The sequence below is a fragment of the Mauremys reevesii genome, linkage group 4 (genome assembly GCF_016161935.1).
Source record: "Mauremys reevesii isolate NIE-2019 linkage group 4, ASM1616193v1, whole genome shotgun sequence".
Lineage (NCBI taxonomy): Eukaryota > Metazoa > Chordata > Testudines > Geoemydidae > Mauremys > Mauremys reevesii.
The window spans coordinates 63,973,540-63,999,884 of record NC_052626.1 but is presented as its reverse complement, the minus strand read 5'-3'; the positions used below and the strand labels follow the sequence as shown (position 1 = coordinate 63,999,884).

General features: G+C 42.3%; 1 protein-coding gene across 7 annotated transcripts in view; it reads left to right on the top strand.

Annotated features, from left to right (window-relative positions):
- The window catches only part of PSEN1 (presenilin 1), a 53,435-nt gene extending 37,549 nt beyond the window's left edge, over positions 1–15,886 (top strand). For 5 of the 7 annotated variants that reach the window (XM_039537626.1, XM_039537625.1, XM_039537621.1 and 2 more), the window contains exons 8-11: positions 2,499–2,585; positions 5,576–5,749; positions 11,021–11,139; positions 11,573–15,886. In XM_039537626.1, coding sequence (XP_039393560.1) covers positions 2,499–2,585; positions 5,576–5,749; positions 11,021–11,139; positions 11,573–11,728 — 536 coding nt within the window. In that variant the 3' untranslated portion in view covers positions 11,729–15,886. The remainder of the gene's footprint in view (positions 1–2,498; positions 2,586–5,575; positions 5,750–11,020; positions 11,140–11,572) is intronic. The other 2 variants (XM_039537620.1, XM_039537619.1) reach the window with 2 other exon arrangements.
- The last annotated feature ends 10,459 nt before the right edge of the window (positions 15,887–26,345 follow it).

The window sequence follows — 26,345 nt, the reverse complement described above, 5'->3', positions numbered from 1 at the left end:
AAATAATTATGCATTGGAGCAAATATTTGAACTTCGGTTTCCCACGGTCGAGGTGAGTGCCCTAACCACTGAGCTATAGAGTGATTCTTATTTCCTCTCTATGTTCCAATAACTATTCAAGTATTTTATACAAAGTGGGACAGCTTCAACAGGAGAGACACCTGTCCCAGGATGTTCTGTAGTCCGGGCACTCTCCTGAGTGTGGGGAAAGACACAAGTTCAAGTCCCAGCTCCATATCAGGCAAATGGGAGAATTGTTCCTAGGTCTCCCCCATGCTGGGTGAATGCCCTAACCATTCAGCTAAAAGTTATAAGGTAAGAACCACAGCTACCTCTGGCAGTTTTGTGAATCTGGCCTTTAAAAATGCCTGGAAACAAGACCTTTTGGGGTTGAAATTCACCAACGTTTTTTCCAAGTTTTTAGATTTGGCTCAAGTAGAACCAAAAAAATCAGTTATTTGCCCAGCTCTAGTAAGCAGCAGCAATGTAAAACTAGCACAGATCTGATCATTTTCACTGCTGCTGTTCATAATCCTGGGAGCAGCAGTGAAATTGTCAAGAATCAACAAATTTTATTTTGTTGCTGCTCAGGAAAGCTCTGGGTTGAAAGAGGAGGAGGACTGAAACTAAAATGCCAGGTGAAGATAAAGTACCAGACACACACTTTCACCTCCAGCAGCTAAGAGTCTCTGGGATAGCGGGAAGAGAGTTATTTCTCCCTTCCGGCAGCCATATTTTAGACTAATCAGGTACCCAGCAGGCAGAAGCTGATTTAAAAAAAACCTGAGCCTCCTGGTGAGGTCCGCTATGGTAATGCTAACTTCCTCTCCCTTACCAGCAGCTGAGGCTGGACTTCTCACCAGGGCATCACCCATGGAGCTCACTATTGGGGATTCCTGCTCATCTTGCATCTTGATTCCTGGCTAGTGGGAGTGTATAGAGCTTTTTAAGCACTGTTTATTCAGACTGGAGAAGTTCAGAATATCTGGTTAAACCGCTTACCCAGTCGGCTCTCTTGTAGTGTTGAAATACATAAGACCCCTTACAATTGTGGGAGGGACTGTGGTCTTGTGGCTGACAGGGAGTCAAGAGTTGTCTTTTTCCTAGCTCTGACATTAACTCGCTATCTGATCTTCCCCCACCTCAGTTGTCTTGTATAAAATGGGGCCAATACCTATTTTGTAGGGGTGTTGTGAGGCTTGTTTTGGGGAAAAAAACTGTTTGAGATCATCTGAAAGGCTCTACAGAAGGCAAGTTATAAAGAATCCAAAATCCTTTGACAATGAATGGAAGACTCTGGTTGTTTAAGGGGAACTGCAGTGTTTTTATCCAAAATAAAAAAATGTAACATTAAAGATCAGTGTTTTAAAAGCTGGCCAGAAGTGCATGATAAATGAAGTTTATTACCTGGATATTGCCATCTCAGATATAGAAGGGTGGGATATATGTGATGATATCCAACTCATCAGACAGATTGTTACCTGGAGATCTGACTTGTTAGGGTGTCCACCACTGACATTTTCCATACATACTAGCTTTGGGATACTATTATGTCCTGAAAACCTAGCAAATATCATGTTAATTCAGAAATCATTGTACAGTTGCTCCCGGACTTACACAAGCGTTCCGTTCTGGAACGCCTTGCGTAACTCAAATTTTGCGTAAGTCAGAAACATATATCTGACAATTATGCCCCAGAAAAATCCCTCTTGTTTCTAGCTTATGGAACTTTTTCTGTAAGTGCGGGTTTGCGTAAGTTGGGTTTGCGTAACCCGGGGGGCGTCTGTATTAAAATGTCAAGCACAGTAGAAATGTCTTATGTTGTAGACTCCAGTTGGCTGCTTAGGAGAGAAGGGTGTGGTGGGGGGGGAATGGCGGGGAGGTAAGGGTAGGATGGAGTGAGGGTTGACTTACCTGTCACAATCTTAGTTCTGTTGTACTGGTAACATCTGCCCATAGCTGTCTTAGCCCTTCTAGATGCCCAAGAAGTGGAAGTTAGGGCTGGGAAACAGCAAACTTGAACTACAAATAAACAACTTAAATTGAATAAAATTGAATTGTAAAAGAATAGGAGAAGTGACCAGCCTTTTAAAAAGAAAAATAGCTTCCATAGATACAGTTACCAGCACTGCCTGTGTAAACTGATGCTACTTCAATACCAATCATTATACTTCCAAATGAAAATCTGGTTGCTTCTGCACAGGAGAGTAGGAGGAGAATCATCAGTACAGTTTTTCAATGTGTACTCTCTATGGGAAACTGTATCTCTAAGGCAGCTGCAACTTGACTGTTGTTATGACCAGTCTGTATCCAGTCAGATCTAGAAGATGTGTTGTAGCTGAAACTGACTTCATCCCAACTAGTAGTATGCTTCTAAGGATTTTAAAAGGAAGTAAAACTGCCTGTGACAGAAGATAGTTGCAGCAGAGAAATGATAGCCCAGTGCTGACACCACAGTTTGTCCTCTGACACGTTGGCCAACGTCTTTTCTTCAACAGCAACAATGATGTGGCTAGTGAACATGGCTGAGGAAGACCCGGAAGCCCAACGGAAAGCTTCCAAAAACTCCACTTATGATAAACAAGGTGAGGATTTCTTTTGCATGTTATCTTATTGTAGAACATCTTCATAGAGAAAAGCGGCAAAGAGTCCTGTGGCACCTTATAGATTAACAGACGTATTGGAGCATAAGCTTTTGTGGGTAAATACCCACTTCGTCGGATGCATGCACAGGACTCTTCACTGCTTTTTACAGATCCAGACTAACACGGCTATTCCTCTGATACTTCATAGAGAACTGTCCCTGCTTTCAGATGGAACTTTTTAAACACACTTTTTGGACAGACAGGGCAACAAATGGTTCTCCACTCTCTCAGAGCGAAAGCCCCACTAGAAATAATCTCTCTTAACTGCAAATGATGTTCAGTTAATATGCAATTAATATTCTTGCAGCTATTCATTATTATGGAACTCATGGTTTCTATTTAAGAGACTTGTCTCAACAACAAGTACTGACTGAGCTCAGTTCAGTGCAGAGGATAGTTGTGGTAAGGCAACATCCATGTGCAGGGAAAAACACAGTTTATAAAATGAGATTTTAAAGAATAAGGCCACATTGAAAGGGCAGGATTTGATCAGGTTTCCTGATAGTCCATTCACAGATTTCTCTACGACACTGAGTGGGTTCTGCTTTCTTCCCTTTTCTAAGAGATCCCATCCAGTGAGCTTGTGGTATAGAGCTGTTGTCTCACTGGAGAGATTCAAAGACATTGTGCTGAAAAAATGTCCTCATGTTGTCATGCCAGATCATGATATAATGTGATGACATTTTGCTGTAACATCATATTGCATCAACGCATCTCACGGTAACTGGTTAAAAGGTAGGAAACAAAGGGTAGGAATAAATGATCAGTTTTCACAGTAAATAGCAGACTCCCCCCGCCTCCTAAGGATCTGAACTACGACCAGTTCTTTTCAGCATATTCATAAATGATCTGGAAAAGTGGGTAAACAGTGAGGTGGCAACATTTGCAGGTGATACAAACTTACTCAGAAAGGTTAAGTCCAAAGCTGACTGAGAAGAGTTACAAAGGGATTGCACAAAACTGGGTTACTGGGCAACAAAAATGGCAGATGAAATTCACTGTTGATAAGTGCAGAGTAATACACTTTGGAAAACACAATACCCACTTGTAGTGGGGTGGTTCCCCGCTCCTGCCCTGAAGGGCTTAAAACAGCCCTGGGAGAGGGTGGGCTGATTGAGGAAGCAGCCACAGCTGGGCCACACTCCAATCAGCCACAGTTGGCCTGTATAAAAAGGCTGTGAGCCAGAGGCCCAAGAGTCGTCTCTCTCCAGGCTGGGAGAGAGCAGGGCCTGGCTGCCTGCAGAACGGGTACTGGAACTGAAGCAGGGCTGGGGAGAGCCAGAGGAACAAGGGAGCTCTAGGCTGGCAACTCCCCAGCCTGCAGGGCCTGGTCCAAGGCCCATAGAGGTACTGGGTGGCAGAGGAAGGCAGGAGGTCCCAACCCCCTTGCCTATGATGAGTGGATTTTACACTGCAGTCTGCCCCAGGGAATGGGGGCTTGATGATGACTGGCAGTAGCTAGTTCCCAAGACACCAGCAGGAGGCGCCGCATGGATGAGTCCCACATCACTATACAACTGTACATATAAAATGACTGAGTTAGCTGTTACCGCTCAGGAAAGAGATCTTGAAGTCATTGTAGATAATTCCCTAAAAACATCAGCTCAGTGTGAAGCAGCAGTCAAAAAAGCAAACAAAATGTTTGGAACCATTAGAAAAGGGATAGATAATACAACAGAAAATATCTTAATGTCACTATATAAATCCAGGGTATGCCCACATATTGAATATTGCCTGCCATTCACATCATCCCATCTCAAAAAAGATATATTACATTGGAAAATTTACAGAGAAGGGCAGCAAAAATTATTAGCTTCCATATGAGGGACTTTTTAGTTTAGAAAAGAGACAACTAAGTGGGGATATGATAGAGGTCTGTAAAATCATGACTGGTGTGGAGAAAGTGAATGACAGTGTTATTTACTCCTTCACATAGTACAAGAACCAGGGGTCACCCAATGAAATTAATAGGCAAGCAGTTTTAAAACTAACATAAGGAAATATTCTTCACACAACATACAGTCAATCTCTGGAACTTGTTGCTAGGGGATGTTATGAAGGCCAAAAGTAGAACTGGGCTCAGTAAAGAATTAGGCAAGTTCACAGAGAATAAATCTATCAATGGCTGTTAGCCAAGATTGTCAGGGCCGCAGCCCCGTGTTCTGGGTGTCCCTAAACCTCTGACCAGCAGAAGATGGAACTGGATCACTTGATAAATTTCCCTGTTCTGTTCATTTCCTCTAACACATCTGGCATCGGCCACTGTTGGAAGACAGGATACTGGGCTAGATGGACCATTGGTCTGCCCCACTATGGCCATTCTTATGTTAGAAAAGGGCTGGAAAGGACCTTGAAAAGTCATCAATTCCAGGCCCCTGTGCTGTGAAAGGACCAAGTAAACCTAGACCATCCCTGACAGGTGTTTTTTAAAAACAGGTTAGATAACCTCCAGTGATAGGGATTACAAAACCTCCCTTCTAAGCCTATTCCAGAGCTTAATTATCCTAATAGTTAGAAAGCTTTTTTCCTAATATCTAACCTAAAATTTCCCTTGTGGCAGATTAAATCCATTACTTATTGTCTTGCCTTCAGTGGACATGGAGAACAATTGATCACAGTCCTCTTTATAACAGTTTTTAACATATTTGGAGGTCCTTCCTTTCATTCGTCTTTTCTCCAGACTAAACATACCCAGTCTTTTTAATCTTTCCTCATATGTCAGGTTTTCTAAACCTTTCATCATTTTTTGTTGCTTTCCTCTGGACTCTCTACAGTTTGTCGACATCTTTCCTAAAGACTTCAGCTGAGGTGTCACCAGTGCCGACTAGAGGAGGACAGTTAACTGATGTGACTTACTGTATTAACAGGAGTGTCTGTGTATGAGAAACACTTTTGAAATAGGTTTTATATTATTATTTTCTTCCCTTGAGCTGCAGCAAACCAGATTCAGAATGAAGGTGCTGACATGGATGACGGAGGTTTCAATCCGGAATGGGAGCAACAAAGGGATAGCAGAATAGGGCCCCTTGAATCCACTCCTGAATCCCGGGCTGTTGTTCAGGCTCTCCCTAGTAACTCCCAAGCCAGCGAGGACCCAGAAGAAAGTAAGTATCGTTCCAAGACTGAATAAATGTACATTTGATTTTCAGTCAGCTAAAGATAATGTGCCTACTCATTCATATGTTACTTACATAGTACACATAGGACAGGCTGAAAAGTCCCCAGTGATTAGGACATGTTGACCCACCTGATGACCTTCACAGGACTGGATGGACTTAAACCATCATATAACAGCAATGACCTGAATGGCTTTTTTCAATCCACTGGTGGTCAGAGCTTGTCATCCATTTGAATACAGACCTTTGAACTGTGATCCATGCTTTTGTCACCTCAAGATTAGAATACCGCAGTACACTTTGCACAAAACTACGTTAGGTCTAATTAGAAACCAAAGTTCAATGCGGGATGTTGCAGCTTGCTTGCTTGTTTTTTGTTTTTTTTTCCCTGTAGCAGCCTGCTTGTTAAATACAGTGTCTCGCATTGAGCACATAACATCAATAGTCAGGGATCTGCACAGGCAGGCTTTTCGTTTCCAGGTGGAATTTAAGGTGGTGTTGGACCTGTAGAGCACTAAGCATTTTCAAACCTGCCTGTCTGGCAGACGGTCTCTCTCCCCATGTGTTATTGCCATAGTTGTGATCAGTGAAGGCACTTGTTTATAGTGGTAGGATGTTAGTAGGGTGTATTTCATAACAGCATCTTTGGCGTTTACTGCCTACCTTTCTCCAAAATAACCCAAATCTCTGTTGACCTTCAGAGTGAACTGCAAAGCCTCTTTTTGCTAGAGCTTTTGGGGAGGACACTTAGGGGCACAGGGGTCTTGGAAGGGGGATGAAGTGTATTTTAGTCTTTTAACAACTGACCTAATTCTTTTATGTGTAGACTGGCTGTGTTGGTAGACAGTTATAGGTTTCTGAATGGCTTGTTATTTAAAGTAACTGTTAGACTCCTATCCCAGGCTGTAGGCACTTTTTCTCCCTGCCCCCGTGAGTATTTTAAATGAAGAAAATAATAAATTGTTCCAAGATGTGTGTCTTTCTCCCTCTATTTCTACAATCAGTAGTTATAGGAGCATATTTACAGTGCTGCTGGTCATACTTGTCAGCCAGCAATAACTTGTTAGAAGTATGTTGGGAAATTCACGTTGTGTGGCGGTAGCTTTGTAGCCATTGCCCTGATCACTGAGCGTTTAATACACTGCAACGGTATTTAAATGTTTAATATCATCAGCATGGTAAGACAGCATTCTCAACACTCCCTTTTTCGTCAAGTTACTGTTCAACACGACTTGACTTGAGAGAGAATTGTTTTAGCATGCAGTGATCACTGTGCAGAGCAAGCAGTGATACAGTCTGTTACTGCAAAGCACTAGTTTTGTGTTTTTATGAGTGAGTTGGGATGTTCTAAGTATTTTTTTTTTAATGTCACTTTGCTAATAAAGGTAAGTGAACAAATTCTGTACTGGATGCATCCAGTAAGGTTCCCACTGAATTTTTCCTTTAAAGTTTAGCATCTGTCTCTGGAGCTTGGGTTATTAATCACTAGGGTGACCAGATGTCCCGATTTTATAGGGACAGTCCCAATTTTTGGGTCTTTTTCTTATATAGGCTCCTATTACCCCCCACCCTCTGTCCCGATTTTTCACATTTGCTGTCTGGTTACCCTATTAATCACTGTAGTCAGTGATAAGTAACTAAGGCATCAATTTCCTTCTACAGCTGTCTCTTGAAAGCCCTTTAGAACTGAGATCAGGACAACTGCTAGTCCTAACTCTGCATAATTCTTTTCATTTTCAAATACTTCATTTTTCATTAAAGCTTCCCAATATGATAAGAAATTAAATTTTGAATAGTAGATGCAATTCTGGATGTTTTGGATATTCAGAAGTTGTTTCCGAAATGACTTTTTAGTTTTAACAAGGAACCTTGCCGCCAGGAATTAAAATAAATGTTGTTAATACTCCTTGGTAATCTAGTAGGATTGGAATGTGCTGCCATGCAGTGTTTCACTTGGCATTTAGCTTGGTATCGTCTGTGACAGATCAGTGTTAATTTGACAGTGCTTCATAGCTGATAGAGTACAATAAAGTGAAGGGTGACTTACAAAAAAAACAAAAACAAAAAAACCTGTCTCTTTAAAGACAGACTGAGTTATGTTTAGATTGGCACCTCCAGTCAAGAAAATTAACATGAGAAAGCATGGCCTTTAGGAGTATGGGAAACTATACTTGTAAATGAGATGTTGGAGTGGGGCTGGGAGACCCTATTGTGTGTGTGCACATTCTAAACGCTCCAAACTGTAATAGTTCTTACAGGATAAACAGGAACCAAAAGAGCTGGTACAAAGCAGTGAACATGATCCTGAATGAATTTAGGAAACACATAATGGTTAAGTCTGAGGGGAGATCAGAGTGAACAGATCAGAGTAACCTGAGCGGTGGTACTGAGGGACTCCAGGGAGATGAGACGTATAAGGTGCTGCTGATTTCCAGTAGTGACCTAAGTTGGCTTTTACCAGGTTTAAGACTAGCTATTTTATGCAGTCTGTTTCTTTTGTTTTAATCAATCTCTTCTCCCCTGCCCTCAGTAAATCAGTAATCTTGATTTACTCAAACTCTGTGGTTTTGGGACTGTCTGTCTCACAGTTTAAAAGAGCTGAAACCACCATAGAGGTTTAAGAGGTAGTAAAGAAAAGGGTTTCTGGAGTCTGTCCTTCATGGGACTGTCTGTCTAATGGCAGACTAGGAGTTTTTTCCCCACACTGTTGCAGCCTGAGCTGCAGTCCTCCCAGATTCACAGGAAATTTCTAGTGAACATGGACAAGAACTGAGTGGAAGGGGTGTACGGTAACACCCTGCTCCTGTGCTAGCAGAGGCTCAGGGGCAGCCATGCTGAGTCCCTGCGGAATGAAGGACCACTTTGCAAATCAAAGATCAGTGCTGATGGGATGCAGAGAGTTTCATCCAGCTAATGGCCATAGCAGCATATGAATGAAGTACACCTCTGCCTCGATATAACGCTGTCCTCGGGAGCCAAAAAATCTTACCGTGTTATAGGTGAAACCACGTTATATCGAACTTGATTTGATCCACCAGAGCGTGCAGCCCCACCCCCCTGGAGTGCTGCTTTACCGCGTTATATCGGGTGATGTTATGTCGGGGTGGAGGTGTATGTCTACACTACAGCAGCACAGCTACTGCACTGCAACTTTGCTGCTCTAGCATAAACCCTTTGTACCTTTATGGAAGGGGTTTTTCCATCGATGTAGATAATCCATCAGTCAATCCATCCAGGCAGCAGATAGGTTGATAGAAGAATGCTGCGTCTACACAGAGGGGTTAGGTTGACCTATCTACGTCGCACAGGGTGCAAAATTTTTCACAGCCCTGAGCGACATAACTAGATTGATCGAATTTTTAAATGTAGACCTAGGCTGAAAAATAAATGTGGGGAATGGTTAAGATATGGGAACTCCTTTGAGTTCAGGAGGGAACTGTTGAGGATCTCATGGTGGGAAGAGGAGGACCCACTCCCATAAACCTGGTGCTGCAGGGCTTGATGGGGTTATCAGGAACCCTGAGGGAAAGATGAGGAGAGGGAGAGGGAAGAAGGGGACAAGAGGGGGAGAAGAGAGAAGGAGAGAGCAGTTGCTCGGAGAAGAGGAGCCCTAGATTTCCCTCCCCAGGGCAGAACAACACCTGTGCCTCATCTGGGGTAGCAGAGCTCTGGGGCCCTTCCCACTAGGCCAGGATGAGCAGAAACAATTTGAGGGGCAAGGGAAGCGCTGAAGCAATGGGGCTCAGTCCCAGTGGCAGAAGATGCAAAGGCAGCTGCCATAGCAGGAGGAGGAATGTTGAGGTGAGGTAGAGGGGGCTGGGGCTTCCTTGCATATGGCCAATCAGGCATAAGCTCACTCCTGAGCTCTTCCTCTTCAGCAGGTGCCCACTCAATCTCCAGCTCTCCCTTGGTTCCTCCAGAGTGAGTCCAGAACTGGATTGCACTGATGAGACGAAGGGAGCTGTGGGCTAGATGAGAGTATCCAAGGGGTTGGATCTTGCCCACCATCCGAGTGTTTGACAGCCTTGACGTAGAGGCTTTGAAAAAGCTATGGTACTGTCTGAGCCTTATTTAGTAGAACAAACATACAGGAAATCATCTTTACTTCTGTTTTACAGAAATGCTGTTAATTGGACATTATGCTACTAAAGTCCCTGCCGAGGTGGTAATTACCATAAAAACGAGCACATTGGCTCATGCACTTTTGAAGGGTCCATGTACTGCAGAACCACAAACACCCATTTAATCTGAAAGATGCATCATAATTACACAAAGAGCCTTTCAGAGCTATCAAAAAAAGGATTCTGTAGGAAACACAAGAGGTCACTGGAATGTTTTGCTGGATGTTGGTTTGTGCACTGGAAGATATGTAAGTGGAAACTGCAAAATAACAAGTGACTCATCTGCCCGCTAGACAGAGTAGTAGGAATAGTCTTTTGGCAAAATGTTGCTGTAAAATGAAACAATTGAAAGTGGCTTAGATCTATAACAAATATAACAGGAACATCCAAACTTGCTCAATTCAGAGTCACACTGGCAATTATTAGGAGTCTGAAGACCTCAACTAATTTGCATAAAGTGGAGCAAATGGGCAGAGGTCCTCATTTTTACTCTAGAGATGTTGGAAATGACCCCTGTTTGTGTCAAAATGAGGTATTCTGTTGGGACCTGCCGTTTTTGCTTGCCACACCTCTGTACGAAAGATGAAATCAGCTACAGGCTACATAGTAGAACTCTGTGAAGTGCGTTTTGGCTATCCTTTTTTTCCAGAACGTTTTATTTTTGAGTATTCTATTCATTTTTTCCCTTTTATATTCCACTTCCTGATATCAGTGTTTATCTGGTAGAGATAGTCATGCCAGTAAGTGCTTCTTCCCTTGTTGTTTTAAAACAGCTTCTGAAAAAATTCTACTTCTCATTGATTCCCAGCCTCCCATTTCGACTCCTTGCTAACTTAATTTAAAATGGGGTGTGCATAAAAATTTTTTTTCTCTTATGTTTGATTTGTGACATTTAATCTGTTTATAACTCGATACAGTGAAGTGTACTGGCAAGCTGCGACATATCATTCATATGTATTGGAGACTGGAACAGCTCTGCAGCAGGAGGGCCAAGAAGAATCTGCTAGTTGCTTTTGGGTGTCCTATTGGTCCCCTGGATTATTCTGTCAGATACGTGCAACGGAAGTCATTTGTTGTGGCTGTTGGTGCGAGTTGTTTTGGGTCTTTATGTAACGTTCCCATATTTTTACCATTGCAGGGGGAGTAAAGCTCGGTTTAGGAGATTTCATTTTCTACAGTGTTCTGGTTGGCAAGGCCTCAGCAACAGCAAGTGGAGACTGGAACACAACTTTAGCCTGTTTTGTAGCTATACTAATTGTGAGTATAATGTAATGTGGTGGTGGTGATATTTCAGTGCATTCTTCAGTGACCCCGGGGGCTGCTGTTGTATATTTTCCTTTGGGATTTTGCATATTGGTTATTCAGTGCCTGATCTTGCCATCATGGTCTTAAACTGCAAGTTTTGCTGTGGATTTCAGTTGGAACAGGATCAGTCACTTAAGCGTCAGTTCAGCACAGCACCTAAGTTCATGTTTATGTCCCATTGATTTCAGTGCTTTACTGAGTGGGCTCATTAGAGAGTTACTTTGTGTAGTAAGTAATCCTGACATTAATAGCACTCAGTGTGGAAAAGCAAAAGAATATTATTGACCAACCCTTTTGTCAGCCCTTTTGTCAGCCCTTGTTCTGGAATACATATTTTTGCTGGCTTGAGTTTTACCATGTAACATCTCCTTGTTCTTCTTTCCAGGGTCTGTGCCTTACTCTACTACTTCTTGCCATCTTTAAGAAGGCTTTACCAGCTCTTCCGATCTCCATAACCTTTGGGCTCGTTTTCTACTTTGCCACAGATAACTTGGTGCAGCCCTTTATGGACCAGCTAGCATTCCATCAGTTTTATATCTAGCACAGTTGAAGTTGATATTCTATGGACATTTATATTGACTCTAGAAAATCTGGGAGGAAAAAGGGATTTTTACTTGGTCCTCACATGACAGTGAAGTTCAGTGCTCAAGATTTCTGGCCTGAATCATTGCAACTTCCTCCCATGTTTTCCTGAGCTACTGCACTGGGTACCATACTATTTTTCTGTGTAAAAAGGGTTTTTTCTCAATGGATGGACTAACTTGGATGCCATTATGTCATAAGCAATCTCTAAATGATAAACATGTAATAAGGACCACCTGTGTAAAAGCTGCTAATGCTTCTACCAGCAACGTGAGCCCTGGGTATAGGTTGATATTTTCCCAACGCTGAAGACACCTAGGACTGCCATGAGGTTAAATGAAGGAAGTCAGCAAAGTTCTGTTTGATTTGACATGTAAACCATTTGAAGAGAGTCAATCCAATATAAACCTTTAAAGCAATGTTTTTCACCAGTTGAGTCCTGACCCCACTTTGAGTCATTAGGAAAAGGCCAGGTATTGCAGCAGTGGGACCGAAGGAGAAAGAATAGTCTCTCCTAAAGAGAGTTCCACCCCTTAATAGTCTCTGTGCCTAAGTGTGTTGGTTTTGATAAGTCCAAAAGCTTATTTTCACGCTGGAACAAGAGCCTGTTCTCAAATTTACTAACACTTTTTGCATTCTCAAGCACAGAGTGTGCATCCTGTACTACCGCTGCCAATTTCTAATGTAGCTACCAAGGCTTGGACTGAATAGTTTGGAACAAGTCAATCATGAGGTCCTAACATGGATCCTTGTAAAAGGTTGGAGGACTAATACTCTAAAATTTTCCTTACTAAAATTACATGACAATTTCTGGATTTATTTTTGTCATCTTGCTAATCTTTGCTAGAATAACATCAATTCAAACCCTGCCTTTAGATGGCAATTTGCCACACAGGACTGCATTGCTCTGAGTTCCCGTTCTCCCCCACTGGATCTTTGGGCATATGAAATAGGCAGACATTTGCAGCAGCATCTCCATCCAAAGCATTCCAGGATTTTAACCTTCTGTTGCCAGGTATAGAGAAATGGAGGGTTATTTTTAGTAGCATTCTGCTGTTTCCTTCAGACCTTTCTCTCCAAAAACATATAGTTGGAAGGATCTGGATTACAGCAAATTAAAATGAAAGGCAGTGTTTTTCCTAGGTAACAGTCAGTTGACTTCTCTGTTACACGTTAAGCTTTAGTATCAGCCGTTCAAGGTTATTTCAGGCTAAGTGATTTTATTTTATGTAGTGTATTGATAAATGAATATTCATTAGTCAAGTGAGACATCACTTAGAGAGTTGCTTGGAAATAAAAAGTATGGCCTTTTTTCCCAGTTATAGTGAGGCGTGATGGAATACAAAATTGGAGAAACCTGGAGAAGCTTAAGAAGGGAGAAGAGAGTCCCAGAACAGCTGAAAGGAGGCCTATGGGTTGTTAGCCTTTATACAAAGTGAAAAATTGAAACTAAACTTAATAACCCCACCTTAATTTGTTTTGTTGTTGTTCTTTATCTAAAACTACAATGTTTGGTGAACATTTTTTAGAATGGGACATTTTTGGAAGGATGAGATTGGAGAAAAACATTTTGTGCAAGCGAAGAGCCTGGTTTTGGTGCAGCTGAGCTCAATGAAGCATAGAATGGATGGAAAGGTTTGATTGTTGATGGCATTGCAGCTTATGTAAATTTAATATTGGAGTCCGTTCTAAACAAAACACCTAATGGACAAAGCCAATATAAACAGAGCCTCTGAAGCAAACTTTTTCCCCTCCAGAAAGAGCTCAACTTCAGAAAACATGGAGTAGTAATAGGACTGAGACTTCATGGACATTTTCAAGTTGTTGTTTGAGTACTGGGTAACATGTTGAGGTGTTTGCATTTGTGTTGCATCCCAAGAAGGCTTTGCTTTCTTTAATTGCCTCATCTTTAATGTCCTTGGGAACTTCTGTGTAGTGCCCAGTGTGACCTCTACTAGTCACAGAATGTTGGCATCTGGAAATCAGGGCAGTTACCTCAAATAAGGTGCGCACACTCTTCTAATCTGAAAGTATTTGCATTCTAGGTAGTGGCTGCTTTTGCCTGTTGAATTCATTATGGATAGCATTAATAAAGTAACCACATCCTGGTACCTCATTCTGGCTGTCTAGGTCAGAACTGCCTGTGTAATTGTAAGGATTAGTTCACTGTCCCAGATACTACTTGAGTGGAACTTCATTTAAAATTGGATCTTTAATACAAAGTTTTCTACAGTTTGAGTTTTCTTTACTGTTGTTACTTGATCCTCTCATCAGCATTAATCTCTGAGAAATTCAGCTTTTTTTGTTGTTGTTGTTGGGCATTCTAACTATTGCTCGTTCTTTATATAGAAAAGGCTTGCCAAAAGTTGGTACTGCTATCATCTGTTTGTACATCTGAGCCAAGTCTCCATTAACAGAGTTATTAGTAAAATGCAGAGGTTATCTTTTGTTTGAAATAGTCACTGCTGGAACTCTGACTCCCTTAAGGCCCAATCTAATGCCTTTCTGTTTACTTCAGTGAGTGTTGGATCTGCCCCTTGAAGAACAACTCAGAATCTTCAAAACATTTAAATTGCCAGTCTTCCACTGCCTAAAATTCTGCCATTCTGGAGTTTTAATTTCTAGCTATGTTACAGAAGGTTATGGTGGAGATTATACACCAATATAATAACATTAAGCCTTGAGTACACTTGCTACAGCCAGGAGATGCAAAAGTAAGATTGAAACTCTTTCCTGGATTTGCCCTTTTACACTGAAGTACAGTAGCACATGTGCTGAATACGATATTGTGATGCTAGACCACTTCAGTACTTGGTCCAGAAGGGTTAATTAAAAATAGTGTTCATCCTGCATTTCCTGGATTTGGGAGTTTAATGCACAAGTATGAAGTTAAGCCCTGTCATAATTTCTCTTCTAGCCTTCCATAAAAATACACATCTAATTTGTTATTGGATTATTTCAATCTGGTCTACTTTGTATAATCCAGAGATTTCTGGTATATTTTATAGCTCTTTGAGGGGGTTATTGATTCCTAAATTAGAACACTATTGACAACACCTTAGTCTGCAGAAGCTCTTAGCTTTTATTGTGTTATCCCAGTAGCTGTGGATCTTTCGCCTCTGTGTTCCAAACATGTCTATCACATTCGATTAACCAGTAATTGTTGTGGCTTCAAGACTAAATTCTGTCATCTTTGGTAGCTTCCCTACTTTTCAAACTTTCATAAGTGATTAGTCTCTTTTAATGGCTACTCATCTGCAAAATGTCATAAACCAAAACATCGACTTGTAAGAGTGCTTAAAAATGTCCGCTTGGATTTATACCATGTGTTTTCTTCCTCATTGCTTTTATTTTGGGATTTAGTCCAGAGTTATAGTTAGTTATAACAGATATTTGTAAATAGGGAATTATTTTCATGGCTATACTGAATGCTGCTACTATAAATAACTGGAAGCTCCTGACTGTGGTGCATCTGCGTTCAGATGTAGTCAGCGTAGGGTGAGTCTGGAGGTCTAGGTGCTTGTGTAGAGCACCATGTTCAAACTGTCCTAGGAGCAAATCCTGATTTTAAGCCAAATACTCAAGGGCTGAACTCTGCTGAAAATGGCTAACCTCCTTGGAGTAAAAAGCAGACCATGCATTTAGTACTATACATGGCAACTGTTCTGCCATTACCACAGTGAGGGAGAATTATCCTGGACTACATTTGAGTGGAATTTCTGGACGGATGATGAAGTGTTAGGAAACTTCTCAAAACACTTAAAATACATAAAAGGGGGTCGGGGGGAACTGTTTTGACAGCTATGCTGTTGAGACCAGTATAATGAAGACTGTGGAACATGTCTGCACTATGGTAGTATCTTGTTTTACAGCATAAATTTGGTCATTGGAAATGCTGGAATATGAATTAGAATTGGATTATTTTACACTCAAGAATTTGCTGTTTTCTTTTTTACAGACACTGGTTTGTACATAATCTGAATTGAATGTGAATAAGTTTTTTAAACACCTTTCCAATTCTTGATAAAATACAGTTTTGATAGATTATTGCAAATTTTCCTTTGTCTAATCATTAAAATAAAGAATGCATGGATCCTAACTTTGCTGATTGTCGTGGTTTCAATATGATTATATTAAACATTAAAATTCTGTTGGGGACCTAAGCACTGCAGATTTTAGCTTCAGTATTTAAAGAACAAGAATCTTGTCTTAAAGAGATGTTTAAAAGCCTCTTATTTCCCAAAGGAATAATTTCTTCAAACTAGAGTCCCATAAAAACACATTTTTAAAGCTTCCTTTCATATTAATTTGGAGAATCTGTCAAAACCAATTATAGGAACCCACATGAGACATAATTAAGGCGTGAAATAAGCTATATAAAATTGTTGAAATTCAGGATGTTTTATGCAGCAAAAATAATCGTAGTCAGGCAACATTTATGTAGGTCACGCGGGAAGAAATCCCCTCACAAACAGCATCTAAATGTACAGCACTGAATACTGATTTCACAGCTGTAAGAGTGGGGGGAAAGCCTTACACCCCTCAAACTGTAACACATCAGTTTTATTCCTATTGAGTGATGAAAATTTAAGTCAATTTTACCACTGTTGTGTGGAAACTGAGGTTTCCTTTACTGGGATTTGTCCTCTCTCTGTTGAAATAGAAAATGGAACTCAAATTGTGAACAGAACTCAGCAAATAATTTGTGATGAAATTAGCTGTGTTGTTGTTGAATTGTCCACAAGCAGCTTAAGACTTTCTCAAATGTAGCTGCTCAAGAATGATTCAGTACATAATTTTGGTTTGTAGAGTGTTTGCATGGGTTTCATTGGAGTTCTCACAGCAGCTATTTGGTCTACAGCTAACACCTTCACTATAAGGTGGATTTTCTGTCTTCCGCTGAGGCCTCCTTTGGCCTGAAGGTGCTGCAGGGAATGGCCCAGAAATAAATACCAACTTTTGAGCAAGCTCACCAAAAGAAGGGGTACTTCTTTCCTTCAGAACTTTGGTTTTATAACCCTCCCCACATCTGTTCTTGGCTTGCTATTTCTCAGATGTCCAGAATTGTAGGAGATGCTGGGCTGCAGAAAGGAAAGTATTGGTAAGAAATTTTCCATTCTGTTTAACATATAAGAAATGTTCCATTTTAAAAAACAAACTATTGGTACTATTTTTGTATGCTTCTGCCTATAAAGCCTGGTATCATAGTCACCATGAATCCAACCAAATAAGGCCTGAGAGGGAGAAATTCTAGCTAATAACATTTCAGGGATGTTTTAAATAATGTCCCAATTTTAAGATCTGATATCTTGGGATCGTTCAAGGTTACATATAAGTGCTCAGAGAGGCAACGCCTTCTCTAGAATGAAGACTTCAGACTTAATTCAGGCTGTTGGGTCTTTCTAAGAAGTATTGTCTTGCTGAAATGTGTATCTTTTTAAATACAGAACTGAGAATACTTGCTTTACCATTCTAAAATCTCAGGGTTTGCAAAGTAAAATGCTAACAACTTATCCACTGCTTCACTTTGAGTCTCTTTTCTTACTCCCTTCCTCTTTAATATAATCACCTGGTCTGTGTAACATGAGATTACTCTGCGTTGATGATTGAGATTTTGCCATCCCTCCATTACCATGGAAAGGGCTGCTCTGCCTGCAATGGAGACATTGTTAGATTCTGAATTGCTGGGAAATTGCAACTGAGGATGAGAGGTGACTGAATGTAGTAAAAGGTTAGCATCAAATTCTGATCTGCTGTAAGTGGCAGTAACTTCTCAGCTCAGAGCAGGGGACCATCCATCTTCATTGTTTGTAAAGCGCTTGGTATATTGTGGGTGCTATAATAAATAAATACTAGTCTTCGGTAAGGCTACACCAAGTCTGAACTGGGGCCTTTACTATTTTTAAAACTGCATTTACATTTGGGTGATTGCTTTTAATTTGTCTTCAGGTGGCGTTAATAGATCATTTCTGTGTACTCTTGTTTTTTTTTAAGTGCAATTTTAGTCTGTAAACAATGTGAAAAGGGCAACATCTTACTCGACAGAACTTCCCCTTGTCAGAAGAGGAGATTCTGAACTCAAACTTCAGTGACTAAGCTGTTTACCCTTTTGATCTGGTTAGCACTAGCCACAACTAAGCACGTTGATGTGATGGCTGAACACCAAGGAGAACACTCCTCAGAAGACTGCACAAGCTGAATTCTGTTGCTTCTCCAGTGTAATAGTTGCATACAAATTGTCATACCATATAAGCCCGATGGTCCTTCTAGTCAGTGCCAGATGCTGCAGCAGCAGAGGACATTGCGAACAACTCCATCATGGAATAATCTGCCCCAAAGAGAAGTGTCCTAACTCCCTCAGTTATTGTCTGTGTTATTCCCTGAAGTACCAGGGCCCCCTGCACAGGTATCAAATTTATTTGGCACACAGGGCCTAATTCCATTTTTTAATTATGGTCAGTGCATCAGGATATAAATGTAGGATTACACCCAACCTTTAGTCCACAGCAAAACATCCACAGATGCCAATGGGAGGTTTGACAAAGATGGTGGTGTCTGGCCTTTATGTTGTAACTACATGTTTGGTTATTTATTCACTGCCTTATTGTCACGTTCAGTTTCAGCAAAGGGGATTTGTTCCCAACTCAGGACATGAAACAGGCACCACATGGAGGACAGAACTGAGACAGGAGCTGGTCTCTCAATGTAAAATATCTGGGCCAAACTCCCACCAAATATTATTTACAGAGCTGTGATCAGAGCGCTATAATTAAGGATCCAACCACTGTTTCTATTCTCAGCATCAATTAACAGGGAGTTCCAAGTGCAGGATGAAAATACATGTTAAAAAGAAAATGTTACATTTTATAATAGGGTTTCTTTTTATAAAGTGAGTGTCAAGGCTCTGGTACTGGTACTGAATCCTGTAGGTGAGTCATAGATAAACTCCCAGTTATCTGCTAAGGTTTCAAAACTATTTTAAGGACTGTAGAACTTGGCTGTTGCCATAGCAGCAATAAATCCTTTAATCTCACTTCCTGTGGAGCTGAAGCTGTTATTTGATTATCTACTTTGGGATCTTCAAGGCAGGTTATGCGAGAGAGGAGTAGAGAGACAACAGCAGGAAGAGATATTATTGTCTTAAAGCTGCTGTCCAGTCTGATACCATTTGATGAGGATTTCCTGAAGCGAGGATTCTACAAAGGGTTAATAGGAAGAATGCCACTAGGGAAACAATGCAAAATGAAAGTGATAGGACAGACCTCTCACTGCTATGACTATGTGAATCTACTAGCCCCCTTTTGGAGGCAATATGGGCTAGGGATTGGAGAACTAGACAGAAGAAAGAAACCTAAGTTTGCCAATAGCAGAGGTAGAAATAGAATCATCTTTGAGCAAATTGCTTCATCCTCTGTGTTTTGTTTTCCCTGTTTTATTTATATTGTAGTAGTGTCTGTAGACCCCAATCAGGGATTTTGGGACCCATAAAAGCTTGGTAGATGTACAGAAAGAGAGTCTCTCCCCTCAAGAGTTTACACTCAGTCTGTAAAGTGAATTTGAAATACTTCTTTGTGCAGTGCCTCGATATATTTGGATAAATGTACTCTCTAGCTGCAAAGTAGGGCATGCTTGTTTGTTTGTTTTAGATTACCACTTTGTGACTGCAGGGTCATCAGAAACCTGCAGAAAACTTTTCAAATTCTGCAAGGGGCAACGCCATCTAAAGTTGCATTTGGAGATCAGCATGGCTATAAAGCTGTCATAATTTGAAGGGCAGGGAGGGGGGTTAAATGTCACATTGAAACACACTGCAAAATGCTGCACTGCCACCAGGAATTACTTAAAACCTAGGAATCCAAGACTGAGGTAGTTTTCCTGAAGAAAGCAACAAAGAAGAAGAAAAAAAAAAAAGTTAGTAAGGTTTGGCAGTTCTGGTTCTGAGCATAAGAACTGAGGACTAGTCATTAATAGATCACTATAGTTAGTTCCACTGCAGTCTCCATGGAAGGCTGGAGTTAAGTAATCCACTGAGCATTGTATGTGTAAGAAAGTATGTTTTGTCTGTATCTGTATTCACTATATAACTCGTTTAATTTTTGTGTTTTCTGAAGCCTGAGACAAGCCCCTGGCAGGATGCATGCTTTACCTGTACAAATAAAACCATTTGGTTTGCATAAAGACCAGCCAATCGTTCTGTCCCTGTTGGTGGGATTGTGACATTAGTATGAAGTCAATCAGTTATCATCCAACCCTTTTCTTATTTCCTCCCCGAGTGGATTTGCAAAGTGATAAAAGCATTTTAGCATTTCAGTCTCAAATATTTTATTAATCATAAAACATCTATTCGATAAGATTTATTTGATGTCTTGCAGATCTGTAAAAAAAATGTGATTTGTTTGATTACTCATTGATCTAACTTGGCAGAGCTAGCTCCAGGCACCAGCCAACCAAGCACGTGCTTGGGGCGGCACTTTGGGGCGGGGCGGCGCTCGGGTTTTTTTGGGGTTTTTTTTTTGGTTCGGCCGGGCGGCGTTGGAGGGTTTTTATTTGTTTGTTTTTTTGTTTGGCCAGGCCCCGCCTGGGAGGGGAGGGGGGCGCGGTTCTCAGGGGGGTGGGGCTTGGGCAGCATGGTGCGGTGCTCGGCGGGGCCAGGGACTTGGACGGCACGGCGTGGTGCTCGGGAGGGGCGGGGGGCTTCGGTGACGCAGCACTCAGGAGGGGTGGGGACTTGGGCGACACGGTGCTTGGGGAGGGCGGGGGGCTTGGGCGGGCGTGGTGTTTGGGGGGGCGGCGCTCTATTTTTTGGCTTGGGGCGGCAAAAAAGTTAGAGCCGGCCCTGTAACTTGGGGTTGCCAAACTCATGTTTTTCCGGAGGGCTGCCAAGGGTCACACAGACTATGCCACACCCAGGCATTTGGCCATCTTGTTACACATCCCTGCAGTCAGGCTGAGAGGTCACACATCCAGATAGGCCCTAGAAATGTCCTGTAATTGCTGCTGCCTGCGAGGGACCTCTACTCTCCTTGTTTGGGCCAAGCTGGGAAGCAGCAGCTGAGAGGAAGAAGTGGTGGTGGTGGGAAGAGAAGGTGAGGGGCACAAATATTGTAGGATAACTCTAATTCTTGAATTTTATATTTTATCTTAAGTTTCCTTAAGGAAATATATATATATATGTTGTAAAGAGAGGCCCTGAGTAGCAAGTAGAAGGAAGGCCTTGAAAATAATGAGTTAAGAGGCCAGGCGGAATGAAGTAGGGAGGATGTCTGGTTCAAAAAATCACTTCATGAGATAAGGGGAAATTTCTAAAAAGAAGGCCTCTGACATGGGGGTGACTGCAGATGGCTTTAAATAAGACAAAAGAAATCTGTCTTTAGATGAACTAACATGGCTCTTCCCCAGTGTTACCTCAGATGTTAGGGCCTATGTGAACCCAGGTGCAAAAACTGTTCATCGGCGAGGAGGAGGGGAGGAAAAGCCTTGGGAAGAAAGGAGGTTGTAACTCTTATCTAGATTAAGACTGGAAATAAGGATGAACTGTCTCAAATTGGTTTTTAGCTAAAGTTAATAATTGGCAACAGGGCCAGCTGCACAGGTGGGTGACAGCCCGGGACACTGTGGTCAAGATGCAAGGAGAGGGGTTTTCCTGTGGCGTGAGGCCGTGGAACGGGAGCTTGGGACCGGGGAGTGGGAGACGGGAGAGGCAGCAGGGACCGTGGGGGGATAGGTGAGGAGCCTGAGGAGGAGAGGCAGTGTTTGGATGGAGAGGCAGTGGGAGTCAGAGGCAATGGGTGGGGGGCTGGAGGAGGTAGCAGGAGTCTGGGGGGATGGGTGGGGAGGCAGCAGGGGTCAGGGTGATGGTGGGGGGCACCAAAATACAAGTTTGCCCAAGGTGCCATTTTCCCTAAGGCCAGCCCTGATTGGTGATGACATCATTTGTTTGTAAAAGGGCTATAAATTAACTGGTTCTTTGTCAGGGTCTACCTAATCATGCTGGAATATGGTCTGACCTGTTTGTAAGTATACTGAATATATGCTTATGAATACTTTGTTGTTACTGTATTGGGTGTAGTGACCGTTTATTTTTAGGCTGTTAGATGTGTGTAAGGCAGCTGCATAAAATACCATTTGGCCTTTGGATTTAATAAACCAGTGTTTGCTGATTTCCCATATAAATATTAATAATTACAACCACAATGGCTGCAAGCTCCCTCAGACATTCCCACTTGGTTTCGGATGCCGGACACCCCTTTGCCACCCTATAACCTTATGACATCCTCCTGCACTCACCTTTCTACCTAACTGTCTCTCCTTACACTTCCCAGAAGGTACCATTGCACCCCCATCCCTCCCATACTCAGCTACCATAATTTGTGCAGCAACACATCCTACCCCGACCACTGCCTGGCACTATGTTGCCCAGAAAGTTAAATGTATGGTATATACATATGAATATTTTCAGTGTCATCCACCTCTTTGTACAGTTGACTGAAATCTCTTACGGCACTCTGTCATGCGGTTGATGGTGAATGGGAGGTTTTTGTTTTTCCTCATGCTTTGAAGCCTTATGTAAATAAGGCATAGCCTCATGGAATATCTCATTTTATTTTCAAGGAAGGTGATAGTTCAAAACTCTTCAGTCTGTTTTATTCTCACTCGGGCAAGGATTCAGAAATTTGTAGGTCACAGCTATTCTTCTCTCTCAGCTTGATGTCTCAGTGACCTTATAGCTAGATCTTTATTAATAACTTGAGACTTTGTCATCTTCTCCATGTGTTAATAGGACAGGTTTAAGGCATTTGTTTTATTTTTCTAAGGATCTATCAGTGCCCAGGAGGGAGTTAATGTAATTGTGGTCACTTTTAGAACTGATTTCCACTATTCCATATTTGATTTCCCTAACATGCTAATTTTGAGACAAATCCATTAAGTGCACTTAATGTCAACAATTTTTCCTTTGCCCGGCCATCTGATATAAAACCAATTCTGCAGTGTATTGATCTTCTGACTGGTGATTAGATGAAGCATGGAGGGAAGTGCTGCTGCTTTCAATGATTTGCTGATTTATTTTGTAAACTTCTCTAATATTGTGTTTTCTAATGTAAGTCAGTGTGGCCAGGGCTGTGGATGGGAACCTTTCGGTGTGGAGTTTGAGTTCAAAATAAATAAAATGTATAGCTGTACATGCAGCTGAACCTACAAAGGCTGCCTTGAATTTCACAAGATTGAAAAGTATCAAGGCAAACAAACATATATGTAGTGATATGGGAAATCAGCTACTCTCTGTTATACTTAGAAGTGATGATAGTGTATGCAAGGACCCAGTCATTGTCATCTTGCAGTGGCCCAATAATCCATCTAACATGGTATTCTGACTCCCAATATGATCATTGCATTAGCAATATGTATGTAAGCCCTATGGCCTGAAACTAGAGCAGTGGTTCTCAAACTTTTTTTCACATAGCAAGCCTCTGAATGTGACCCCCCCCCCTTTATAAATTAAAAACACTTTTTAATATTTAACAGGTTATAAATGCTGGAGGCAAAGCGGGGTTGGGGTGGCGGTTGACAGCTCGCGACCCCCCATGTAATAACCTCGCAACCCTCTGAGGGGTCCCAATCCTCAGTTTGAGAACCCCTGCTCTAGAGCGCTTGGAGCTCATTACTGACACCTGTTGGTGAACAGGGAGAAGAATGACCCAGAGTTGCCTGAGAACTCCAGATGGTCAAAGGCTCCATAGGGTAGGGGGAGGGGGGAACAACTGAAGGGGCCTGGCAGTTTGGGGCATTTTCGTTAAAATTCAGTTAAGTTTTGAGCTTGGGGCCCAATAAAACGTTATTCTCCCTGTTGGGAAATGAAAGAACAATAGAACAGCACCAAATGTGCCTGGAGCAGGGGGTCGCCATGGCCAAGACCGCAGTATGGAACAGCTGGGTAAAGGAGGCTGGACAGGGTGAAAAGGAGGGAAGAGGGGAGTACCTGGCTGGTGGTAAGGACTCTGTAGAGCGTCTTATACTCCAGGGGTTCTCAACCTTTTTCTTTTTGAGGCCCCCTCAGCATGCTATAAAAACTCCATGGCCCACATGTGCCACAACTGTTTTTTCTGCATATAAAACCCAGGGCCAGGGTTAGGGAGTAGCAAACAAGGCAGGTGCTCAGGGCCCCAGGGGCCTTACAAAGCTAAGTTGTTCAGGCTTTGGCTTCAGCTCCAGGTGGTGGGGCTTCAGCTTTCTGCCCTGGACCCCAGCAAGTCTAATGCCAGCCCTGCTTGGCAGACCCCCTGAAACCTGAGAGGACCCCCAGGGGACCCCAGACCCCTGATTGAGAACCACTTTTATACACCATAGCTCCTTCTGTAAATCAGCAATGAGCTGAGGCAGCATACAGAGCTGAGCTGAGATATAGCTTCAAGGTGGCGGGCTGAGGCGGCAGACAGTGCAGAGGCAGTGCTCAGACAGGTAACAGCACTGAGGTGGCTTGGGCTGAAGCCAGACAGTGCCACAGCTTAGCTAAGGGACTCAGGTGTGGGCTTCCCTAACCAGCAATCAAAGCTGAAATCACTTCAGCTGGGTCAGGTGGTAGAGTTCTTGGGACTGCACTGACAATACTTCCCATAGAGGCTGGAGAAGGACCTGCCTGAATTTTGGACTCTGCCTATCCTGGACAACAAACTGTGAGTGAGGGAGTGGGGAGAAGGAGGGAAGTGGCTAGAATTGTGGTTCTCAACAAGGGATCTTCAAGCGGGTACATTAACTCATCTGGATATTTGCCTAGTTTTACAACAGACTCGATAAAAAGCACTAGCAAAGTCAGCACAAACTAAAACTTAATACAGACAATGACTTGTTTAAACTTCTCTATATACTGAAATGTAAGTACATATTCTAAATGACATTTTATAATTATGAGATGGTAAAAATTCGACTAAGCAATTTTCAGTCATAGTGCGCTGTGACACTTCTGTATTTTTATGTCTGATTTTGAAAGCAAGTAATGTTTAGGTGAGGTGAAACTTGGGGGTACACAAGACAAATCAGACTCCTGAAAGGGGTACAGTAGTATGGAAAGGTTGAGAGCCACTGGGCTAGAAGGTGTTAGCCACTCACAGCTGTGAGAGGAGGTTAAAACTGTTGCTCAGACACCCTGCAGAACATGGTTGATTTGTTAATAGCTGGCTTTCCCAAGTTCATTCTGTGTCTCCTTTTCCCCACCCCTAATAAAAAGATTTTGTTTTATACCCCTGGACTTAATGCATGCAGATTGAGAATTATTGCCTGTCATTGAGACCCAGAGGAGGTAATTTCGCTTCCCAGGTTTTTGATGGGAGCTCAATCTGGTGTTTTGTTTTCAATAAGAACCTCTAGAAAACTGTACCTGGCAAGTTTTTGCTGCTGACAACACCTGACCTAACAGAAGGGTTACATATAAAAAATCCAACTGGAAGGAAGTGTAAGGCATAAACCACTCATAAGGATCCTAACTGTGGAATACAGTGCTGCTACTCTTAGGAATTAAGGTTGTATGGGTGTCACCTTGGTGACTTGGTTGATTACTGTTGTTCCTTGTGGTAGATAAGTGGGGGGGTGAGTGTATGAGTGAGAAGGAGATGTGTATGGCTTTACTCCATATTTCCCAGGTTTTGTGTTTTGAGTTGGGTTGTGTTTGGCTTTAATATCCACTGTCGTTAATGGGCTTTTTTGTTTGTTTGTTTGCAAATTTAAATGTCTGTTTTCAAGTTGCGCTCCCTGCAGTGTGGAGGAATGCCTGGAGGCAGTGTGAGGGAGCACATTGACTTATCCTGGAGTGTCTCCTGTGCCCCTTTGGAAGAGCCCAGAAACTAAAATGCCCAAGGTACAGTTGCTCTAATGGGAGATGAAAGGCCTTTGTGTCACCCTCTTCCAAGCACCCCTTAGCTCGACATACAGGTGTGTGTTAGGTGAGCCTTGTGCCTTGGAATCATCTCTCTCTTAGGTGCCCTTCATGGTGATCTCCTCCCCCCCCCCCTTGCCTCTGGGGCTGAAAAGGTAGTATGGCTGAGTGTACTGCTGCAGCCAGTAGTGGCAGTTCCCAACCAATACGGAAAACCCCAAGAAGTTCCTTCCCTCAGCCTATGCTATTCCTTGTAATTTTCTTGCTCCCCTTCTCCTGCCTCTCCTATCCTTAGCACTAGTGCTGCCCATCTGTTGACATCTCTTTCTCAAACGTGCACTCTCCCATGTGGCGGGGGTTGGTGGTCATTTAGGAGTTGGGGTCTTTGGATATAGTGTGTCTAGAGCAGCCAATGAGTGGCTTAACTCAAGCCTTCTGATTTAGTATGACCTTAGCTAGACTAGCAGCCACTGGTTGTACACTAGCCCCTTCTTTAACAATGCGATGGAAGCATTTTTTTGTACTAATCATCTCCCCAGAGCACTTGGGGATTTTGGACCATGCAGTTGTTAACCTTTCCTCATCAACCAATCCTCGCAGCCCACTGATCATTTATGTTGCTCTTCTCTGAACACCCTCCAATTTGTCAGCCCTCTTCAGACAGTGAGATGCCTAGAACTAAGCACCAGGTCCCTGGAGCGGTTGTACT